The sequence below is a fragment of the Takifugu rubripes genome, chromosome 15 (genome assembly GCF_901000725.2).
Source record: "Takifugu rubripes chromosome 15, fTakRub1.2, whole genome shotgun sequence".
Classification (NCBI taxonomy): Eukaryota; Metazoa; Chordata; class Actinopteri; order Tetraodontiformes; family Tetraodontidae; genus Takifugu; species Takifugu rubripes.
In genome coordinates this window covers 13,359,459-13,376,763 of record NC_042299.1, presented here as the reverse complement: position 1 = coordinate 13,376,763, position 17,305 = coordinate 13,359,459, and the positions used below count along the sequence as shown (strand labels likewise).

The 17,305-nt window shown below is 43.3% G+C and overlaps 4 protein-coding genes across 7 annotated transcripts; 2 read left to right on the top strand and 2 right to left on the bottom strand.

Annotated features, from left to right (window-relative positions):
* Window positions 1-351: 351 nt before the first annotated feature.
* slc25a35 (solute carrier family 25 member 35) lies at window positions 352-3,999 on the top strand. The gene is made up of 5 exons (XM_003971241.3): window positions 352-921; window positions 993-1,058; window positions 1,129-1,281; window positions 1,841-1,975; window positions 2,064-3,999. The coding sequence occupies exons 1-5, from the start codon at window positions 550-552 to the stop codon at window positions 2,232-2,234; spliced, it is 897 nt and encodes a 298-aa protein (XP_003971290.1). The 5' UTR covers window positions 352-549; the 3' UTR covers window positions 2,235-3,999.
* Window positions 4,000-4,335: 336 nt separating this feature from the next.
* LOC101073235 (mannose-P-dolichol utilization defect 1 protein-like) lies at window positions 4,336-9,311 on the bottom strand. Of its 2 annotated transcripts, XM_003971240.2 has the most exons (7): window positions 6,903-7,501; window positions 6,277-6,342; window positions 6,038-6,170; window positions 5,873-5,958; window positions 5,558-5,673; window positions 5,360-5,470; window positions 4,336-4,885 (listed from the first exon to the last, which is right to left on the bottom strand). In XM_003971240.2, the coding sequence occupies exons 1-7, from the start codon at window positions 6,982-6,984 to the stop codon at window positions 4,763-4,765; spliced, it is 717 nt and encodes a 238-aa protein (XP_003971289.2). In that variant the 5' UTR covers window positions 6,985-7,501; the 3' UTR covers window positions 4,336-4,762. The 2 variants fall into 2 exon arrangements, with proteins under 2 accessions (XP_003971289.2, XP_029704054.1); XM_029848194.1 differs by lacking the exon at window positions 6,903-7,501 and adding an exon at window positions 9,192-9,311 and having other exon boundaries at window positions 6,038-6,342.
* Window positions 9,312-9,353: 42 nt separating this feature from the next.
* On the top strand, window positions 9,354-11,053 carry tm4sf21a (transmembrane 4 L six family member 21a). Its single transcript, XM_003971239.3, has 5 exons — window positions 9,354-9,643; window positions 9,827-9,892; window positions 10,384-10,517; window positions 10,609-10,795; window positions 10,887-11,053. Exons 1-5 carry the CDS (start codon window positions 9,467-9,469, stop codon window positions 10,893-10,895), a joined length of 573 nt encoding a protein of 190 aa, XP_003971288.1. The 5' UTR covers window positions 9,354-9,466; the 3' UTR covers window positions 10,896-11,053.
* Window positions 11,054-11,195: 142 nt separating this feature from the next.
* slc25a15b (solute carrier family 25 member 15b) lies at window positions 11,196-15,932 on the bottom strand. Of its 3 annotated transcripts, none has more exons than XM_029848192.1 (8): window positions 15,850-15,932; window positions 14,269-14,325; window positions 13,556-13,635; window positions 12,871-13,129; window positions 12,654-12,791; window positions 12,259-12,434; window positions 11,893-12,051; window positions 11,196-11,808 (listed from the first exon to the last, which is right to left on the bottom strand). In XM_029848192.1, the coding sequence occupies exons 3-8, from the start codon at window positions 13,608-13,610 to the stop codon at window positions 11,690-11,692; spliced, it is 906 nt and encodes a 301-aa protein (XP_029704052.1). In that variant the 5' UTR covers window positions 13,611-13,635; window positions 14,269-14,325; window positions 15,850-15,932; the 3' UTR covers window positions 11,196-11,689. The 3 variants fall into 3 exon arrangements, with proteins under 3 accessions (XP_029704052.1, XP_003971181.1, XP_011609844.1); XM_003971132.3 differs by lacking the exon at window positions 15,850-15,932 and adding an exon at window positions 14,409-14,570; XM_011611542.2 differs by lacking the exon at window positions 15,850-15,932 and adding an exon at window positions 14,409-14,570 and having other exon boundaries at window positions 13,560-13,635.
* Window positions 15,933-17,305: the final 1,373 nt, after the last annotated feature.

Genomic DNA, 17,305 nt, shown 5'->3' with positions numbered 1-17,305 from the left:
CCTTAGAGTGTAGGGAAATTTGATTTCCACTCGTTCCGGCTTTTCATTTTTGGGCCTTACAGTGATGTTTATTATGAATTATTGTTTTTCTCCTGTAAAATGGTATACATAATAGTATAAAGTTAATATTGAAGACGTTATAAGCACAAAATAATTCAAAGTTAAATGACATCGGACAAGATCCCCGGAACGAAAGAATAATAAAAATGTACAGCCATTAGATGTTAAAATAGCAAAATAAACAAATAAACGACCTTAACGTTGATTATACCCCCGCTCTCTGTTCTGTTGTACAGTAAAGAAGTTGAAATCTTTCTGAATACCAAGTTCACGTTACGTCATGAAGTAACCACGTCCACACCTTGATGCGCTGCTGTTTGACCACTGAGGAGCCAGCAGACGGAAATAGGACACCGCGGCTGTCTTCAGTGCCGCCACCGACCCCGGCCAACACAGCTGCCGCCCTCCCGACTTTCCCCCGCTATGAATCGCAGTCGTGTCTGGAAGAAGGCCTGAATTCCCCCGCATTTGTCCTCCCCACCCACCGCGATGGATTTCATTCTAAGCGGGGTGGCGGCATGCGGAGCGTGTCTGTTCACCAACCCGCTGGAGGTCGTCAAAACCCGCATGCAGCTGCAGGGAGAGCTGCAGAGCCGCGGCTCCTACCAGGTTTACTACCGCAACGTGTTCCACGCTTTTTACACCATCGGGAAAGTGGACGGACTGGCAGCCTTACAGAAGGGACTGGCACCGGGCTTAGTCTACCAGTTCTTCATGAACGGGGTTCGGCTGGGCTCGTACGCCATCATCGAGTCGTCCGGGTACATCCACACCAATGGCCGGGTCAGCGCGGCGAAGAGCACCGTCGCTGGGTCGGTGGCTGGTGTGGTGGGAGCCGTGATGGGCAGCCCCATATATTTGGTCAGTGGCCTATTTCTGCGGCTTCTTTAAGTACTTGCAGATGAATTAACCCCAAATGTAACTTTTGTCAGGTGAAAACTCATCTCCAGAGCCAGGCGACCTCATCCATAGCAGTGGGACATCAGTATAAACATCAGGTACAGGAACACAGAGGATTTCAAGAAGGAATGGCCCGCAAAAATAACCAGTTCTTCCACTTTGGGATAGGGCATGATCCACGCTTTAAGAGCCATCTACAAGGAACACGGCGTCATCGGGCTGTGGAGAGGCTCCAGTGCGGCCGTCGCCAGGGTCAGCGTGGGGTCAGCGGCACAGCTCTCCACGTTCTCCTCCTCCAAGGAGATGGTGGTTGACTTTCAGGTTAGAATGGTCTGACCTTCTAGATATTCACAAGCAACCAATCCGGGACAGCGAGGCCATCTTTCAAATTAAAACACTTATTTGGTGCTAGTTGCGTGTGTAGGTTTGTAGTCAGGGCCTCTTAGTGGAATCTGACTTAAAGCAGGGTCAAATAACCACACATTCCACTCTTGCTCGCTCCTGGTGGAAACATTTACAGGATCATGTGAATGAACGCTGGAGGGCGCACCATGACGCAAGAGTTTTTATATGTAAATACAGTAATTTGGTTGGCTGTTCGAGTGAGTGGGTGGGCTACAGGGCAGTACTTGTGACACTGACAAAGCACCAGACATTGTTCTGGAATTGAATTTCGACACCTTTCGCTGGGCCCCCTGAAAACATGTGGGTTACATAACTTAGAAAGCTGTAACATCAGTTCAGGAGCAGGATACGCGTGCGTAATGTTTCATTTTTAAGCACCTTTTCCAACGCCCCCGACCCACATAAGTGACCTCTCAGGATACGTGTGCGGCTGGAGCACGTGCACTGTTGTTCTCACGCCGTTGGTTCTGCTCAGGTGTTCCCGAAGGACAGCTGGTTGGTGGGGTTGACCGCCGGCATGATCAGCAGCGTGGTGGTGGTGATGGCCATGACACCCTTCGATGTGGTCAGCACGCGACTCTACAACCAGCCCGTGGATCACTTGGGAAAGGCAAGCAGTTTTTTTGGTTGTTTTTGTTTTAAATGGGCGATGTTTTTCTATTTATTTTTGTCTGATGGGTCTTGAACTTGGATTTCAGGGGCAGCTTTATAAAGGTTTCGTCGACTGCTTCTCGAAGACGCTGAGGAAGGAGGGCGTGGTGGGGCTCTACAAAGGCCTGGGGGCCTCGTATTTCCGGCTCGGCCCTCACACCATCCTGTCCTTGTTCTTCTGGCACGAGCTTCGTAAGATGTACCAGCAGGTCAGATAGCACCTGGGATCACCACGGTCAAAAATGGGTAACTCGGTAGGTTTGAAGAGTGTAAGCGAAAGGTCTTGTTGTGAAGGAGACCCTAATTATTATTATGGGATAGATGCAGTGGGAGAAGTTCTGTCCTCTGTTTGACAGACGTGCTTCAGGATTTGTTTAATGGACTTTAATTCAGATGTGATATGAAATGGTGCCTGAACAGGTCGCGCAGACACAGACGTTCAATCGTTTATGCCATTCCAAACAAGAGAAAGTGTCAAGTATTTAAAGGATAGAAATGTAAATGAAGCAAACTGAGGATCACTGACTAGGCTAGCAAAGTAAAACCTAACTTTGTGAAGTCCTATTAATGACCTTTACTGACCTCTATTTATTTAACTGAAGTTTAGAAACGTTACATAGCTTTTTAATGTCAATAGTCGATGCAACAGACCATTTATCACGGTTACTGAGTTATGAATTACACTCCAAACTGAGGTAAGCCAGGCGTGTTTCAGGGCAGATATTTAAGAAGAAAAGAAAGACTTTTCTTAATGAACGGAATTATTACGGCAGGTTATTCTGTTGCTTTTTCAACAGTTCCTCTTGGGGAACAAACCAAAAAGATAAAGGAAAGGTTTCCTTCTTTAGCATCACTGTAAAGAGCCGCTCATGCAGTGAAACTGCTCAAGAAGTGAAGGGTGAATGAAGTGATGTGTTTGGTGGTTTCAAAAATAAGAGGCAACGACATGTTGTGATTGTGTTTCTGGTGGATAAAACTACCTCCGCCTGAGTATTAACTCTTCATTTATAACACAGGGAACAAGGGACACAGCTCCAGTTGTACAGTAGTTTAAAAACTTCATTGATGCTTATTTTATTACTCTAAATTTTACTGCCATTCTGTCATGCCGCTAAAAAACGCCAAAGGCTGCGACCCTTTTTAGCCATTTGATGGTTAGCTTGCCTATTTAAAATGCCTTTATTTTATTATGTTTTACACTGACACTGGACTAACGCAGCAGTTGGTCAGCGAGCGTGACGTCCTGGCTGAAAACACTCTAGTTTGTATCTGTGTGCCTTAATCACTCATCCACAATAAACTGTAGTGGAGATCTGTTTGACTTTAAACTAATTTTTAACAACTTTACTGCCGTCTTCAGCATCACTTAGACAGGGGAAAAACCCGTATGACCTTCAAACGAACTCTGAGTGTGTGAGACACTAAAACGTATCATGGTTGTGGAAAGTGTGTTGGTAGCACACCAAAAAAGTAATTATGGGCCAATGAGGGACTTTTTTTTGTTAAGTACACAGAACTCTGCAGTCAGCTAAGACCTACTTTTGAGGATCTGGTGCCTAAGGATCATGCTTCCAAATAGCCATCTATTCTTCCACATGTAATTTCCTTAGTGTATTTTCATATTTTATGCCAGTTTTATTTAGCATGTTTATTTGGTCTAAAATGCCTGTGAGCGATTGTTCATGTTTCTGCTTTGTTTTTGCAATGTCCAATGGTCAAAATGGGTCCGAACTGTGTTCAGACGCTGACAGGTCACATACGTTGGTTATTCTCATTCAGAGTTTAACTCGGAAGGGAAAACAAATGTTGCTTTGTGATGGTAGCTACAACAACCTGGTTGCACGATAAACGGTGGCTGTTAATCTTAGATTCTAATTAATAGAGTTTTAATTTTTGAAGTAATGATCATGTAATACACTCCAAATCTTGAGCATTATTTTCTGCACTGCGCTGAAAAAGCAAATAAACTTTCCAAGCAATTTCTGGTGGACTCTGATGGTTCCCTGTGCTGCCCGTTGGAGGCAGAGTTGCATCAACACACCCGAAGCTTCCTTACCTTCTTAAAGATGTTGTTCAGAACTATGTTGTTGCAACATTATGTTGTTGGAACAAATCAGTAGGAAATATTTCTGCTGGTTTCCACCAACTGATGAAAAAGCCAAACTAACATCTTCAGCTTTTATATCTTTTCTGACATTTTTACATTGACTTAGATCATTAAGAACATTTTTAAAAAGTGTTTTTGCCTGAAATGGTGCTGTAAAGATGGCCCACCCACTAAATGAGGAGGATCTTGGTTTGTGCTGAGGAAATGTTCACTTATTTGGAGTTACCCCGGTCGCTCTAGAGGGGAGTCAATTCTGAATTCATGCCCTTAGAGACATTTTAGAATTGATGAAAGTAGTTAAACACTCAACTAGTGATATCATTCAGTTTGACAGACAGGCACTTTTACATCAGGGTGGCAGAAAAACAGGCGGCCGGTGCCGGTGGACGGTGTTAGACGCCTTTCAGTTTGTCCTGGCGGAGTTCCTGCATCCAGGCTCAGGTGTTGCCAGGCAACACTGGACAGCTTGTTGGTGGTGCCTGGGTCCGCCTCCGTCACCAACATCAGAACACCGATCTTTTTCACTAAACTTTGATTTTTACACATCCTGACGCCTTTTTAAACTGAAGTGAATCCACAAAAGGAGCTGTCGGCTTTCCCCCTCGACTCCAGAGTTGACTGGGAAGGTTTTGTAGACGTCTATCTGTTCCGGTTTTTAAGGATGGTTTTCCTGCTCCTGTAGCAGCAGATCTGAGCCAGGAGGACGCAGCTCACGCAGGTCGACAGTATGTGAGCCGCAGTGAGAAAGAAGCTTTCTCTCTCCTTCAAAAACAGATAAAGTAAATAAAGGGAAGCCTGTTACCCCTGTGAGAAGAATTATTGTTGTTATTACTATTATCGTTTCAATGCTATAGTAAGTATAGTAAGTAGATTTAGAATGTTTAATCAAAAGGAATGTATGAGTGTTTGAATCAAGTATTGTAGCTGTTATGTACCCAGCACTGGGAGGTATCATGTTCAAGGACACGAGGAAGTCGTAGAGATAGGAGGAGAAGGAATCATGAGGTCAGATTGATACAAATCTTGTGTGCACCAAATAAAAGAGGAGAGCGAGCAGCAGACGGACGGAGTTGAGAGAGGAAGCTTGAACTGCTCGTCAGCTCTCCCTTGCAAGGCCTCCTGTTGTTTGTGTGGTTGATCTGAGTCTAGTGAACGAACAGCGCGGGTGACCAAACATCACCCTCACACCCCTCAGGATGTGGGGATTGGAGTGGTGTGCAAAACCGTGTGTACTACCTGTAGGGTCACAAAGGTGAGACCCAGAGACCCCGCACATGACAGGAGCACAGACGCACTGGAAAGCTGGCCCGTGTGGCCGTTAATGTGGTTCATTCTCGCCTGGAAACCCTGGAAATGAAACCAGTCCATCCAGATATAATTACTCAGGACCTGCTACTGATAGAGTAATTAGGGCACGACAGGTTAAATTATTACCTTGCTGGCAATTGCTGCAGCCAACCTGGACTCGTGCAGCAGTGAGACGACTGCTGCAGCTGCGTAGGAACCCAGAAGGAACATGGCAGCGGTGTAGGCCGAGAGGAGCCACAATCCTGCAAAAGAAAATCCAGTGAAGAAGAAAACAAGATGGAACATGACACCCCAGAGACCTTCAGCAGGTTCTTTTCTATGTAATCCTCAATTACGTATAATCGCCACAGGGTGGCGCTACAGCAAAGCAGCAGAGATGAATCAGGAAAACCTCTGAGTGGAGACAGTCAAAATAAGCAAGTTCTCGTCACATCCAAATACCTTTCATGGTTTTGCCACGATAGTGCACGATGAGGAAGACGATAGCTACGCTCTGGACCAACGTGAGGAGCCTCTCACCCCAGGAACTGGAGAGCAGGACCAGTGAAACAAAGTTAGCCATCAAAATGAGCCACTAGCAACACTGAATGCTCATCACATGCGTACTAGAGCGGGAAGCTGTTGGCTGCGGCGTACAGGACGGGACAGGAGCAGGCATACAGCTGCAGGAGGGCAGAGGTCAGACTCAGACCCGCAGCGCTTCTTCTCCACAGGATCTTCAGCAGCTGAGGCAGCTGTTCTGCGGGGGGAGGGGGGTCAAGAAGGACTTTCATGATAGACTCAAGCATTTCAAGATCCGTGCTGTGAAATGCTGTCAGGGGTGAAGAGGTTTGCAGACGTCTCACCCAGTAGAGCGTCCAGTAAGATCCAGAATCCAAATATCTTGTTCAGCACAAACACAAAGCAGGCCACTGAGACACAAGAGAGACGGGATCACACCAAACGATCACGCGCATTCAATATTTAGCATTTCCCTGTGGACTCTGAAAATTGATGCCATAATTAGCATTACTGTTAAAACCCTAAAATGAAGGAAGAAGATACGGATTCATATGTACACATTCATCAGTACCACATTTATTACACCATCTGTAACTGACACAAACACAGATGTTCGAGGTGCTGGTAAATTCTGGTTAAATGCTAACAGCTAAGCTAATGCGATCAGTGATTTTAAAACATACAGTGTTGGTGGTAATCAACTTTAACCTTCAGTGAGGTGAAAGACAGTTATTACCTACATTTACAGAACATTTGTACTATTTACATGCGTCAGAGCACATTTTTGGCTTGTATGTTTGCTTGTACAGCGTGATGTAAAAACCAACACATGCTCGGCCCCTCCGCTACAATCACCCAGCTTACTGGAATGTTTTTAGTCACAACGCTCAATCTTCGGCATCTAGGTGTCTTTCACCAGCAAGGACATTTCACTCATACCACAGCAATATTTCCCAGTAAAAAGTCTCACCGTGTGGATGGAACTCGACAAAAAATGTCTCGTAACATTTCTCTGGCATTAAAAAGGAGACCAGGAACTCTTTGATGGTCATCGTGGGTCGACTGCAGCTCTGTCAAGCGTGTCAAAGGTTGCCCCGTGTTTACAGTGGTAGGGGATGAAGCAGCCAACTGTGTATGTGTGTGTGCCTGTGTGTGTGTTCAGGAGTGGGGGGGTGGCAGATTCATTGTTCTTCAGTGGGATAAAAGTGAAGCCCTCCAGTGAGCAGCTCATCACAAATATCCTGGTGGGGCTGCAGGAGCAGATGCAAAATTAAAGGCTCTGAAGGTCGTATCTAGAGTCCCCAGCTATCACTAATTCTAGAAGATGAGCTTTCTTTTTTTTAAGTATTCTGGAATGATCCTCCCAGAGTTCACATCTTAACTCCCCAGACACATCTGTCAGGCCACTGTACGTCTGGAAGGCCTTACGCAGGACGTTTTGGCCCATTTAGAATGTCTGAACACTCGTTCCTCCGTTCCAGATTATATTCCTGTACCTATATGAACTTCTTGCACCGTGCTGTGGACAAGACTGTTGGATTATAAATTTGCATCTATAAGTCAAAGTCAAAGGACAGATCATTTGCATGAGCTCTAATGTCATCAAGTAACCAAGGATTTAGACAGCGGCCTCAGGCCTCAGGCTGACAACGTGCTGCTTGATTTATGTTAAACATTAACTTCACTGCACAGGTGAGAGATGATACAATGGCTCAGTATTGATTGGGAATGTCACCCACAATGGTAAACATGTTGAAATCGACCTTTGCGGTGAGTGGGACAGTTTCTAGAGTTTCTGTTGAGATAGAAGAGACAATGGACAGATCTGAAGTTCACTTGGACAGCTGTGCTGCTTTCTCTTTCTCCAGATGTTTTTGCTGCTCTGAGAGTGGGCGCTGTGCTGCAATGGATGTGGTCCGGATGTTGGAGTTCCTGCTCGGCCCCGTTGGAGGGGGTCCACTGAGACCTGAAGGTCTGTAGCAGGAAAGCGCTGGTGTGTTTGTCCTCCTGATGGGGACCGCCTGTCTGAGGACTTTGCTCTTTGCCTGTGAACGAGCTCCCGGTCGGCGCAGCGGTTTCTTTTACGATCTCCAAAACTTTTATCCATTCCTCTTTGCCTTTCACAGGCAGGAAACATACATGCTGGGAAACTTCATTTTGAGGTCCTTTATATTTGGATGAGCTCTTAAAAATACTGTGAAAGCAGCCTGGGATAAAACCTGAGAAAAGGTCAACCTCTGGTTGTTGTTCTTTTAACAATGCACGATTTGTTTTTGGCTCTTTTGCCGTTGACGCCCATTAGTGCTTTTCGCCCCGCAGATATCCCTTTAAAAAGGATGGAGTGTGTTCGGTAAACACGCTGCCGTTCTGTCCTGCCCTGTGCAAAGAACAAAACTGCTGTCGGTCTGTTTTAAAACAGGCTTTCATATTAACCAGCCCAAAGTTGAGACATTAAAGAGGAAGTTCACCCCAATCTGCGCGCCCACTCATCCCAGGGGTGCGTTGAGCTACAACCAAGCCCAATAAAAATCAGTGAGGAATGCCAAACATTACCCACAATTCCACAGCTGCTGTACAACAAGCCTGTGTCAGTGTGTAACCGTGTAACCCTGTAAGCAAACACGGCTGAGAGCCACCACAATAACGGTGTGAATGCACCGAGGCTAAAACGTGTCAATAAATAAATATCCCCGGCACCAAGTTGAAGCTTTTGGGACATGTACACTCTTATTTTGTTCTGTTAATTTTTGACTTCAGGTTAATTTTTGTTAAGATTTTGGCAGAATTTCCAACTGTAATGCTCTCTCTCTCTCTCTTTTTGGAATTCCTGATGAGCACCTTTACCCTGGTTAACCTCGAGTTCACCCGGACGTTCCTCAGAGATGTCTCATGCTTCCAAATAGCCATCTATTCTTAGTCCTATTTGCAGAGGTTGAGCCCAGTGGCTAAACTCACAAATGTGGCACATCCTGTCAGCGTGAAACCGCCCACCCAGAGTTTTGTCATTTATCAACAGTTTATATCAGTTACATCTCGTGTTATGTGGTGCCAGGCAGGTCCAATGTCTGCGCTCTGCTCTGACCCCATGCTGACATTTCAGCTGCACAGCAGACGAGTGAAGTTCAAACTGTCTCATGTAGTAAAATCATCACCCGTCATTATTTCCTGTGAGAATAGTAAAGAGCAGAGATTCGACTACGATAAACATTCTGAATCACTGAATCACTCATCTCTGTGACAGTCGACGACAATGACTTACCGCTTTGAAGGACTTTTTTCCAATCATTATCTCTTTTTTATTGTGTTTTACAAAACAAAGTCTCCTATGGATACCATGGGATGAGTCATGTGGTTTCCACAGCGCCTCCGCGGCCTATCCCGACTTCTGTTTGTCCATGTTATCAGCTTGTCGTCACGTATGCCACACCCTGGACCTGCTCTCCATATTTAGTGCAAATTCAGCCTCTTTCCTCTGAAAGAGTTTTAGGCACAACTTCTGACTGGATCTGCTCAAGGGCAAGGAAGCGCTACACCATGTGCACTGGAAAATGTTCCCGCTTCATCGCTGTGGCCCTGTACCCGCTGGCGCTGCTGGCCATCATCTGTAATATCGTGCTGTTTTTCCCTGACGGGGACACCCAATACGCCAAAGACGGTCACATCACAGAGGAGGTGAAATATATGGGGGGAGTCATCGGAGGGGGTGTCATGGTAAGTCTATATGCTTTTATAATATGCATGCGGGTTTAAATGGAGGAATCTCCTGGTGATTTTTAAGATAAAAATGAAGAAAGACACAAAAGCCCGGCCGTGTAACGAATGTTATAAGTGTGTGTAAGAAAAAGCTGCACTGTTGACTGTAGTGCTGCAGTAAACACTCCTCTCCTGTCACAGGTGTTGCTCCCCGCTCTTTACATCCACCTGACGGGATCACAGAGCTGTTGTGCAAACCGCTGCGGGGTGAGTCAGAAAGTAGAAGTGACCACTCCGGTGCACCGCGAAGTAAACAGCATCGGCAGTACACTTCTCATTTCCCATTGGCTTTTTTAAGATCATTTAAAAAGAACCTTTTGAGTTTCCTTCGAGGTCGTGTATGGGTATAGCAGGGCCGTACAGTGCTGCCAGTCTTCAGACCCCCCCACCTCATCTGCTCATTAAAGTATTGGAAGGCCTGTTTTAATCGCCATATGACTGTAGAATGACAGTTAGCATCTGTAAAGGCCAAATAGGTAGAACCTCATTAATGATTAAAGAAGGCAGGTTTTAAAAAAAATAAAATATCTACTGAAAAAAAGTTTTTAAAAAAAACTGCGAGGAAGAAGAAAGGTAAAGATAAGATCTAGGTCCACCTCAAACAGATAATTTATATGACAGTTCAATAATAACCCGAGGAAGGTGTGACTAACTGACATTCGTGTTCTCAACCTTGTCTAATCGCTTTATCTCCTCAGATGTTCTTATCAATAGCATTTGCTGCAGTGGGTGTGATTGGCGGGCTGTACAGTACTGTCGTGGCAGGGGTGGGTTTGCAGAATGGGCCTCTCTGCAAAGTCATGCTGATTTGGACGACACCATTCAAAGAATTGTAAATGAGGTTTTGTTTTATCAATGGCATATTTAAAATAGCTCCAAAGTCCAGTTTGTTCATCGGTTCTGTGGGGTTTTTTTCTTCACAGGAACACCAATTACTTGAGTGACGATTCACTGTGGATATTGTGCACAGCACCCAACAACATTGTGCCGTTCCATATTGGCCTGTTCGCTACCCTGTTGGCCGTAAGTTGTCTGGAGGTCGTCCTTTGCGCCATTCAGATGATCAATGGTCTGTTTGGTTGCCTGTGTGGAACATGCACTGATAAGGGGGTATGTTGGAGCAAATTATGAGTTCATTATACGAGGGTCACATTGGTAAAAAAAAAACAACTTGTTTTTAAATTGCTGCTTTTGTTTCCAGCCTCTGTAAACAGCGACTCAACGCTGACACCTCCTGGCTGACTCCAGTACTGCACCACGTCGCCATACGTTCGTCGTCTTTCGAGATTCTTTTATATTTTGTGTATTCCACAACAGAATGTGTTTTAATTTTTTTGTTGATTGTAAATAAATTCTTTTTAAATATAATCTAAACTGAAGTCAAAACTAAATGTCAAATCACACAGTATTTCCCACAGGACTTTTGCCTTTGCGAGTTTTGAATTTCACCATTGAAAAAGGATGAAGAGCAGAACAAAAGAAATGAAATCAATAGAATCACACACAAGATACTGCAAAGCGCACTTTATTTGTGGCTGTTTTTCAAATGGTTGATTGAACCAGTGCTGATATTCCTCATTACAGGGATACTGGCACTCAGAGTCCTCATAACTATTTACTTTACGCAATGTGAATAGCACATTTGAAAAGGCAAACGTTAACACTACGCAACGTATCGTAAACTTTTGTAGCATAAAATCCACTGCATTTGTGCGTGTTCTTATAAATAAACAGGTGACAATTAGGCTACGCACCTTTTACCATCTTTTGGAGTGTAAAAATGTCCCTTTTGTGTACTTTAGCTACAGATGTTTGTGCATAAGGAACAGAGATGATTGGCAGCAAAAACAGGTTCTTGTCCAGATAACCGCCTGAACATTGTTGAGGTAAATCACAGCAACTGGATGCTGGCAAGTTTATAGAGTTATTACAACTCTGAATTCTAAAAAGATGTTTTAAAACGTTAAAATTTGCTAAAATGTTAATATATCCGTTCAAAGTACTTCAATCAAACTGCTTCATCATGAGCTTCCGGCTGACCTCATAACCCAGGAACAGAGCTCCATTTGCAGGGAAGGTGCGAACCATCGTCGGGGCAAGACCAGAGTAGAGCGCCCTGACACCTAAATGACAAACACACCCTTTATGTTCTGATAACATCCACCGATTGACCACAACTAAATATAAAACCAGCCTCGGATACCAACCTTCAGCACGAGCGATGGCGGTGAAAGTCCCGAAGAACCCGGCCTGTTTTCCTGTCATAGACATGACCTGGATCCGAGATTTGACGCAATCCATAGGGTAGACCACCAGCCAGAGGCACGCGCCCCCCAAACCCCCACTGAAGATGACTGGAGCCGCACCTTCAATAGTGACACAAGATAGACCAACAGTCTGTCAACCTGTGTTTAAAAGGAGGATCCATTATGAGGATCCACATCAGGATGGTGTCAGCAGCCCATGATAAAACTATTTACACAGTAAAAGTTCTCATGGTGCAGGAGGGGGGGTTCACATAGCATCTACCTGTCTCCTGTAATATTGGTCACGTGCACCATTTGAGGTATTACCTATGTCCTCTTTGTCGCATTTCATGTAGTTTGCAAACATGGTGCGGCTCAGCTCGTAGGCCCCAAAGAAGCAGAAGTAGCCGGGGACTTCTCTGGCTATGGTGGTGGTCAGACCCTGGAAGAACCCCTGCGGACCCTCGTTCTTCATAATGGACTTGACCACTGACCACACCGAACTTCCCGAAGAACACAGTAAAACACAGGGGAAAAAAACATGATCAAGCACGCTTAACCCCTTATGGTTGAGGCATAAGAATAGCGAATAACATTCAGAATTTCACCATTAAATTAGAGCTTTTAAAAGAGCAAAATGGATACTTTATATTTATCGGTGACACATTGCAATAAAAATATCAGTAGAAATAAAGTAATTTTTACTGTTTGAAATGACGTACTTGTTGCTTTTTGCTATCTTTCCCGATACCTCCATCTCATACATGGCTTGCAGCCGACACTTGACGAGTTCAGTGGGACAGAGAACGAGAGAAGAGAAGATGGATGCCACAGAACCGGCGCACGCTTTCTGCACATCGCTAAAATAGAGGGAAGCAAACCTTATCAGACCTTATGTAAACCTCAACAACAGCTTGGATAACCTTTCCAGACACCCACCTCAGCGCAGCATCGCTGCGAAGCCCAGCTGCGAACCGAATGACCTGCTGGCAGAAGCCGTAGCTCATGAAGAGCACGGAGTTTTCGGCTATGTTAGCCACCAAAGCTGGGGTGGTGCCCTGATAGAGGCCACGCAGTCCCACTTGTTTATAGGTGGTCGTGATACAATCTATGAAACCCTTGTACATATTTGGGAAGGTCTGCATTTTGACCTTTGTAGTGTCCAGAGGCTGCCCGCTAAAGACACACGCAGCTCCCCCTGGTGGCGAGAATAAGACACTTCATTAGTCCGATATCCAGCTGTACGGTTAAATGAGGCTGCTGTATCATCCCAGTACTGACCAGTGAGCACAGACTAATGTGACTGGGTTTAAAAATAGGAAATAAATTAGATGGCCTCACAGCAGTGATCTAACAAGAAAATGGCTACTGTCCAAAAAAGCTAATCAACTTTTGAATCATAAAAAGCCTTTCTTGTAAGAGTGAGAACAGTAAGCAGCAGCCAAAGTCAATAGAAACTGAAAGAAATGAAGTGGAAAACACACAGAGTCATCAAAAGCGCAATGGCAGGCAGGGGCCTATGGGCACTGGGGAGAAAACAGGAAAAGTGGGAAGATGTAGAAAACATCTACTACTAACTACTAAAATTGTATAATACAATGAGAATGTAGATAAAACAATTTACCTACAGCTCCAGCTGACAGGTCAATAATAGCTTGGACCACTGGATGAGGGGCCATGGTGTCTCTTCTGTTTCCTTGTTAACTGATTAAAAGCAAAAAAAAACCCACAAATGACACATTCAATCACACCATGCACCATTTCAAAGCACCTCATTTAATTTAAATGTGAACAGGGTTAATATGTTTCCTAAAACAGTGTTCCAAGACCGACATGTGCTTCTCAGGACAGGTAGCGGCAGCTGCGTAACAAAGTTCACACTAATAAAACTTCCCCGCATTATGGCAACAGTATTTTTAAGTACCGGTACTATTTTTGTTCATTCAAAATGTAAGACTCCACCAGTCAAGTTACATAATTAGAAGATTAAAAACCTTTTTTCCTTTTAAAAAGGTCTGTTTTTAACATACAGGTTGAATTAACATTTAGGTAAAATAGCTTCTGGTATTTTACTACCACATTAAAATTTTATATATTAAGTGTTTCTTTGATAGGGAAAAGGATACTTCCATATGGCGGTAAAAGGGAAATATAGAAAAGAAAATGACTGATGCCAAAAGAACACAGGAGAACAGGCCTGCAAGATGTGACAAAATAACTTTCACTTAAATTTTAAATTGCACTTGTTGCAGTTATTTAACCCAGTTATGGTTTCCTGTTTGAATCACTAACCAATGACATGCCCAAGATGAAAGTTTAGTAAAACACAAAACTTACAACTTGGTCTCTAGTTGTTGCCCTTCAGGTCCGGACACCCATGAAATAGCAAGAGGGCTGCAAAGATATAACATTGTCCACAAATGAGCACACAAAACTTCAACAGTCTTTCTCTCTCTCATCAATCAATCAAAGTTCACCTTAATCTAAACCCATCTGTAACATGTTGCACCCTATCTTGCACACCGTTTACCGGTCAATAAATAGCTAAACCATCATCAGCGACACTCCGATAGCTGATGAGAGAAGTCCTGTGGAGAAGCCCCCGCAAGGAGGACAGAGCGTTACTTCCTGTATCTGCATCACGTGCTTTTCCATCGTCCCAGTACAATTGTAGCGTGTCCTGTATAAAAATGCCAATGATGCAAATATTTGTTCTGCGACATGCAAATGTGAGTAAACATCGCGGTGCATCGTTTATGTCAACAAAGTAAATATTAGGCTTATTATTCTGAAACCACGTATTCCGTAAATTAAACGGAATAATTTACAGTGCTACATTAACGAGCGATAAAAATTAGGTAAAACCTTATGCATGTGTGAAAAAATATATACACGATTTGTTGACACCTTTGTTAAATATGTTGTTGTTGTTGTTGACTATCCTTCAATGATAGTAAATAAAATACAGGCTGAATGTGGGGCAACTATTTCGACAGAACCCCGGAAGTGGGCCACAACATTAGTGTGTTGCTCGTTCTCTTTGTTCAATGTAGCGTTTCTGTCTATTAGTTTGTTCTATGGTGAAAGGTTAAGGCGTAATATCGCTAACTATCTTTAATATATTGTACTCCATTAATACATAGCATTTGAGGAAACGCTTATAGATTTTTTTGGAGTATTGAATTAACCTGCATACGTAGTAAAATTGTGATGTAACCAGTTGACGCTTCTGCCAGCCATTAGCGGTACTGAAGAGTAAAATTACGCCACATGTTGCTGGTTTTGGTGTTGAGGCTATTGGACAATCACTTCAGCAGCCTAATTAGAGCCTAATATATGACTGTAGTCATTAGTAATAAGTTCAGCAATACAAAACCTTGTAAAGGGAACACAGTTGTTCCTTCACTGAATTAAGATTAAGATGTACTTTATTCATCCCCGTGGGGAAATTGAATTGCTTTGAGCTATAGCGTATTTGCATAGGTACACAACGTTAAAAAAAATTGTTTGGAATATTTATGCATGAAAGGTTTATACAAGGAGTTATAAGGAAAATGGAGATTGTTAGTGTGAGCACAATGAAGGAGGGAGAGGATCTGATGTCCCATTAAAGCAGAATAAAATGCTCAGGTAGTGTATTTAAACATTAAAATAATCTACTAATTTAAATTAGATTGTTGTCAGAGAAGGAAAGTCTTATTTTACAATAATGAACCTCATCATTACCTCAGACATGAAGGTGATGAGACAGGTGAGCAGGACACAACACTGACCTAAATACACAACCTGACATAAAACAAACCTAAACAAAACAACCGCACAAGTAGCTTAAAGTCGAATCTTTAAGTCAAAAGCACATTTAACATCATCGCCAAAATTGAACACACCAGACTAAACCAAGAACAGCAAATGGGTTACCTCTGGCAGAGCCTCTCGGGATGCTGCAGCACTTAGAACTCCTCACACCGGCACGTGTTCTCACACAATGAAAGAATCTGTGGTGGTGACTCAAGGTCAGATACAAAATGTATCTTAGGCAAAACCTTGTCAAATACACTGCTCAGAATAGGGGAACAAAGTGTCCCTGCAATTGTTTTAAATATCATGTGATCAGGAAGATGCACAGAAGGAGGAATACAAGGAAACCCAAATATACTGTAGTTGGTACCCAGGGAGCCAAATGTGCCGTCTTCCTGTTGACCAGTAAAGATGTCAATTCATTTCTCTATTTCTTTTCTCTATTTCTTGTTTAAGACATTGAACTCCTGACAAGCATGACTGAATCTTCAAATTTCAACATCAATTTGGCATTTATGCCTGTGGGAGGCTGGGAGTTAAACACCAAAGGGAGGATTTTGAAAACAACAGAACACATGTATGAACAAAGGTCAAGACAGATAATCCACCTTGTCAATAAATCAAGCCCTTGTCAGTCAGGAAATGTAGAAATATTTCTCACATTTGTACACGTGTAGACTCATGACTGGCCTGGTGAACATAGAGGGCAGCAGCTGTGTCTCCACACACACACAGACGTGTAACAACCAGAACACTCCTCAAGGCTGAGGTCAGTTATTAGTTAGTCTTTAAAATCTGCGCTCTCAAACCAGTAATTTAATGCAACATAGGATCCAATTCAGCACAACAGAAAATAATAGTAACTAAAAATGACACTTGTAGTGTAACAGAATTTAAATAACAAACTCCTTGTAACTTTCTCGATAAATGCATCCATTTCTTTAGTAATTACACCTATTGATTGTGCCAAACATTTCTAAAGCCCTTCAGCAAGCAGCTTCCTCCACGGATGCTGCAATGCATCGGTGGTCCCCTGTTGTTCTCTTCATCTGTAGTTTGGTGTATTGATAAATATGCGCCAGGATCCCAAAAGTCACAATGCTGTTAATCGATTAGGAACTTAAATGCCACCAAAATACCATCTGTTTGAGCAGAGTAGCCTGGGATTAAACACGCGCCTCCCCGTCTGCAGGCTTATCCTTAAAAACGTATCCATAGCAACAGTCTAGCCTCACACGTTGTCGGTTAATAAATAAAGGACACACACGCTCCTCTTTTTCCTGTTGTTTTTCCTTTTATATTTATAAAAAAAAAAACATTGACATTGTCTACATCACAGACAAGAATCATCAATATTTTTAACAATTTTTGCCATGAACGGAATGACCCCGACCCTGCCCCTCCCGTGGAGAAAACTCGTCTATACACAGTATACTTTACATACCTATAGTCCCTGTTCAGTCTTTTTGCATTTTACATAATTATCAAAGTAGTATCAATAGCTTTAAAATACATACAATGCTCTTTCCATTGTTAATTATAGTCTATCCTGATTGTACACACAGTATCGTTTCCC

What these genes read in the sequence shown, in the direction of transcription:
- slc25a35 (XM_003971241.3), top strand. Translation starts at nt 550, where the DNA reads ATGGATTTCATTCTAAGCGGGGTGGCGGCATGCGGAGCGTGTCTGTTC. An exon ending in TGGGCAGCCCCATATATTTG is followed by an intron (nt 922 to 992) that starts GTCAGTGGCCTA and finishes AACTTTTGTCAG; the next exon opens with GTGAAAACTCATCTCCAGAG. An exon ending in GACATCAGTATAAACATCAG is followed by an intron (nt 1,059 to 1,128) that starts GTACAGGAACAC and finishes ACTTTGGGATAG; the next exon opens with GGCATGATCCACGCTTTAAG.
- LOC101073235 (XM_003971240.2), bottom strand. Translation starts at nt 6,984, where the DNA reads ATGACCATCAAAGAGTTCCTGGTCTCCTTTTTAATGCCAGAGAAATGT. An exon ending in CTTACTGGACGCTCTACTGG is followed by an intron (nt 6,171 to 6,276) that starts GTGAGACGTCTG and finishes CTCCCCCCGCAG; the next exon opens with AACAGCTGCCTCAGCTGCTG. An exon ending in TCACCTTTGTGACCCTACAG is followed by an intron (nt 4,886 to 5,359) that starts GTAGTACACACG and finishes CTGTTTTTGAAG; the next exon opens with GAGAGAGAAAGCTTCTTTCT.
- tm4sf21a (XM_003971239.3), top strand. Translation starts at nt 9,467, where the DNA reads ATGTGCACTGGAAAATGTTCCCGCTTCATCGCTGTGGCCCTGTACCCG. An exon ending in TCATCGGAGGGGGTGTCATG is followed by an intron (nt 9,644 to 9,826) that starts GTAAGTCTATAT and finishes CTCCTGTCACAG; the next exon opens with GTGTTGCTCCCCGCTCTTTA. An exon ending in GTTGTGCAAACCGCTGCGGG is followed by an intron (nt 9,893 to 10,383) that starts GTGAGTCAGAAA and finishes TTATCTCCTCAG; the next exon opens with ATGTTCTTATCAATAGCATT.
- slc25a15b (XM_029848192.1), bottom strand. Translation starts at nt 13,610, where the DNA reads ATGGCCCCTCATCCAGTGGTCCAAGCTATTATTGACCTGTCAGCTGGA. An exon ending in CCTGTCAGCTGGAGCTGTAG is followed by an intron (nt 13,130 to 13,555) that starts GTAAATTGTTTT and finishes TCTCGCCACCAG; the next exon opens with GGGGAGCTGCGTGTGTCTTT. An exon ending in CGCAGCGATGCTGCGCTGAG is followed by an intron (nt 12,792 to 12,870) that starts GTGGGTGTCTGG and finishes CCTCTATTTTAG; the next exon opens with CGATGTGCAGAAAGCGTGCG.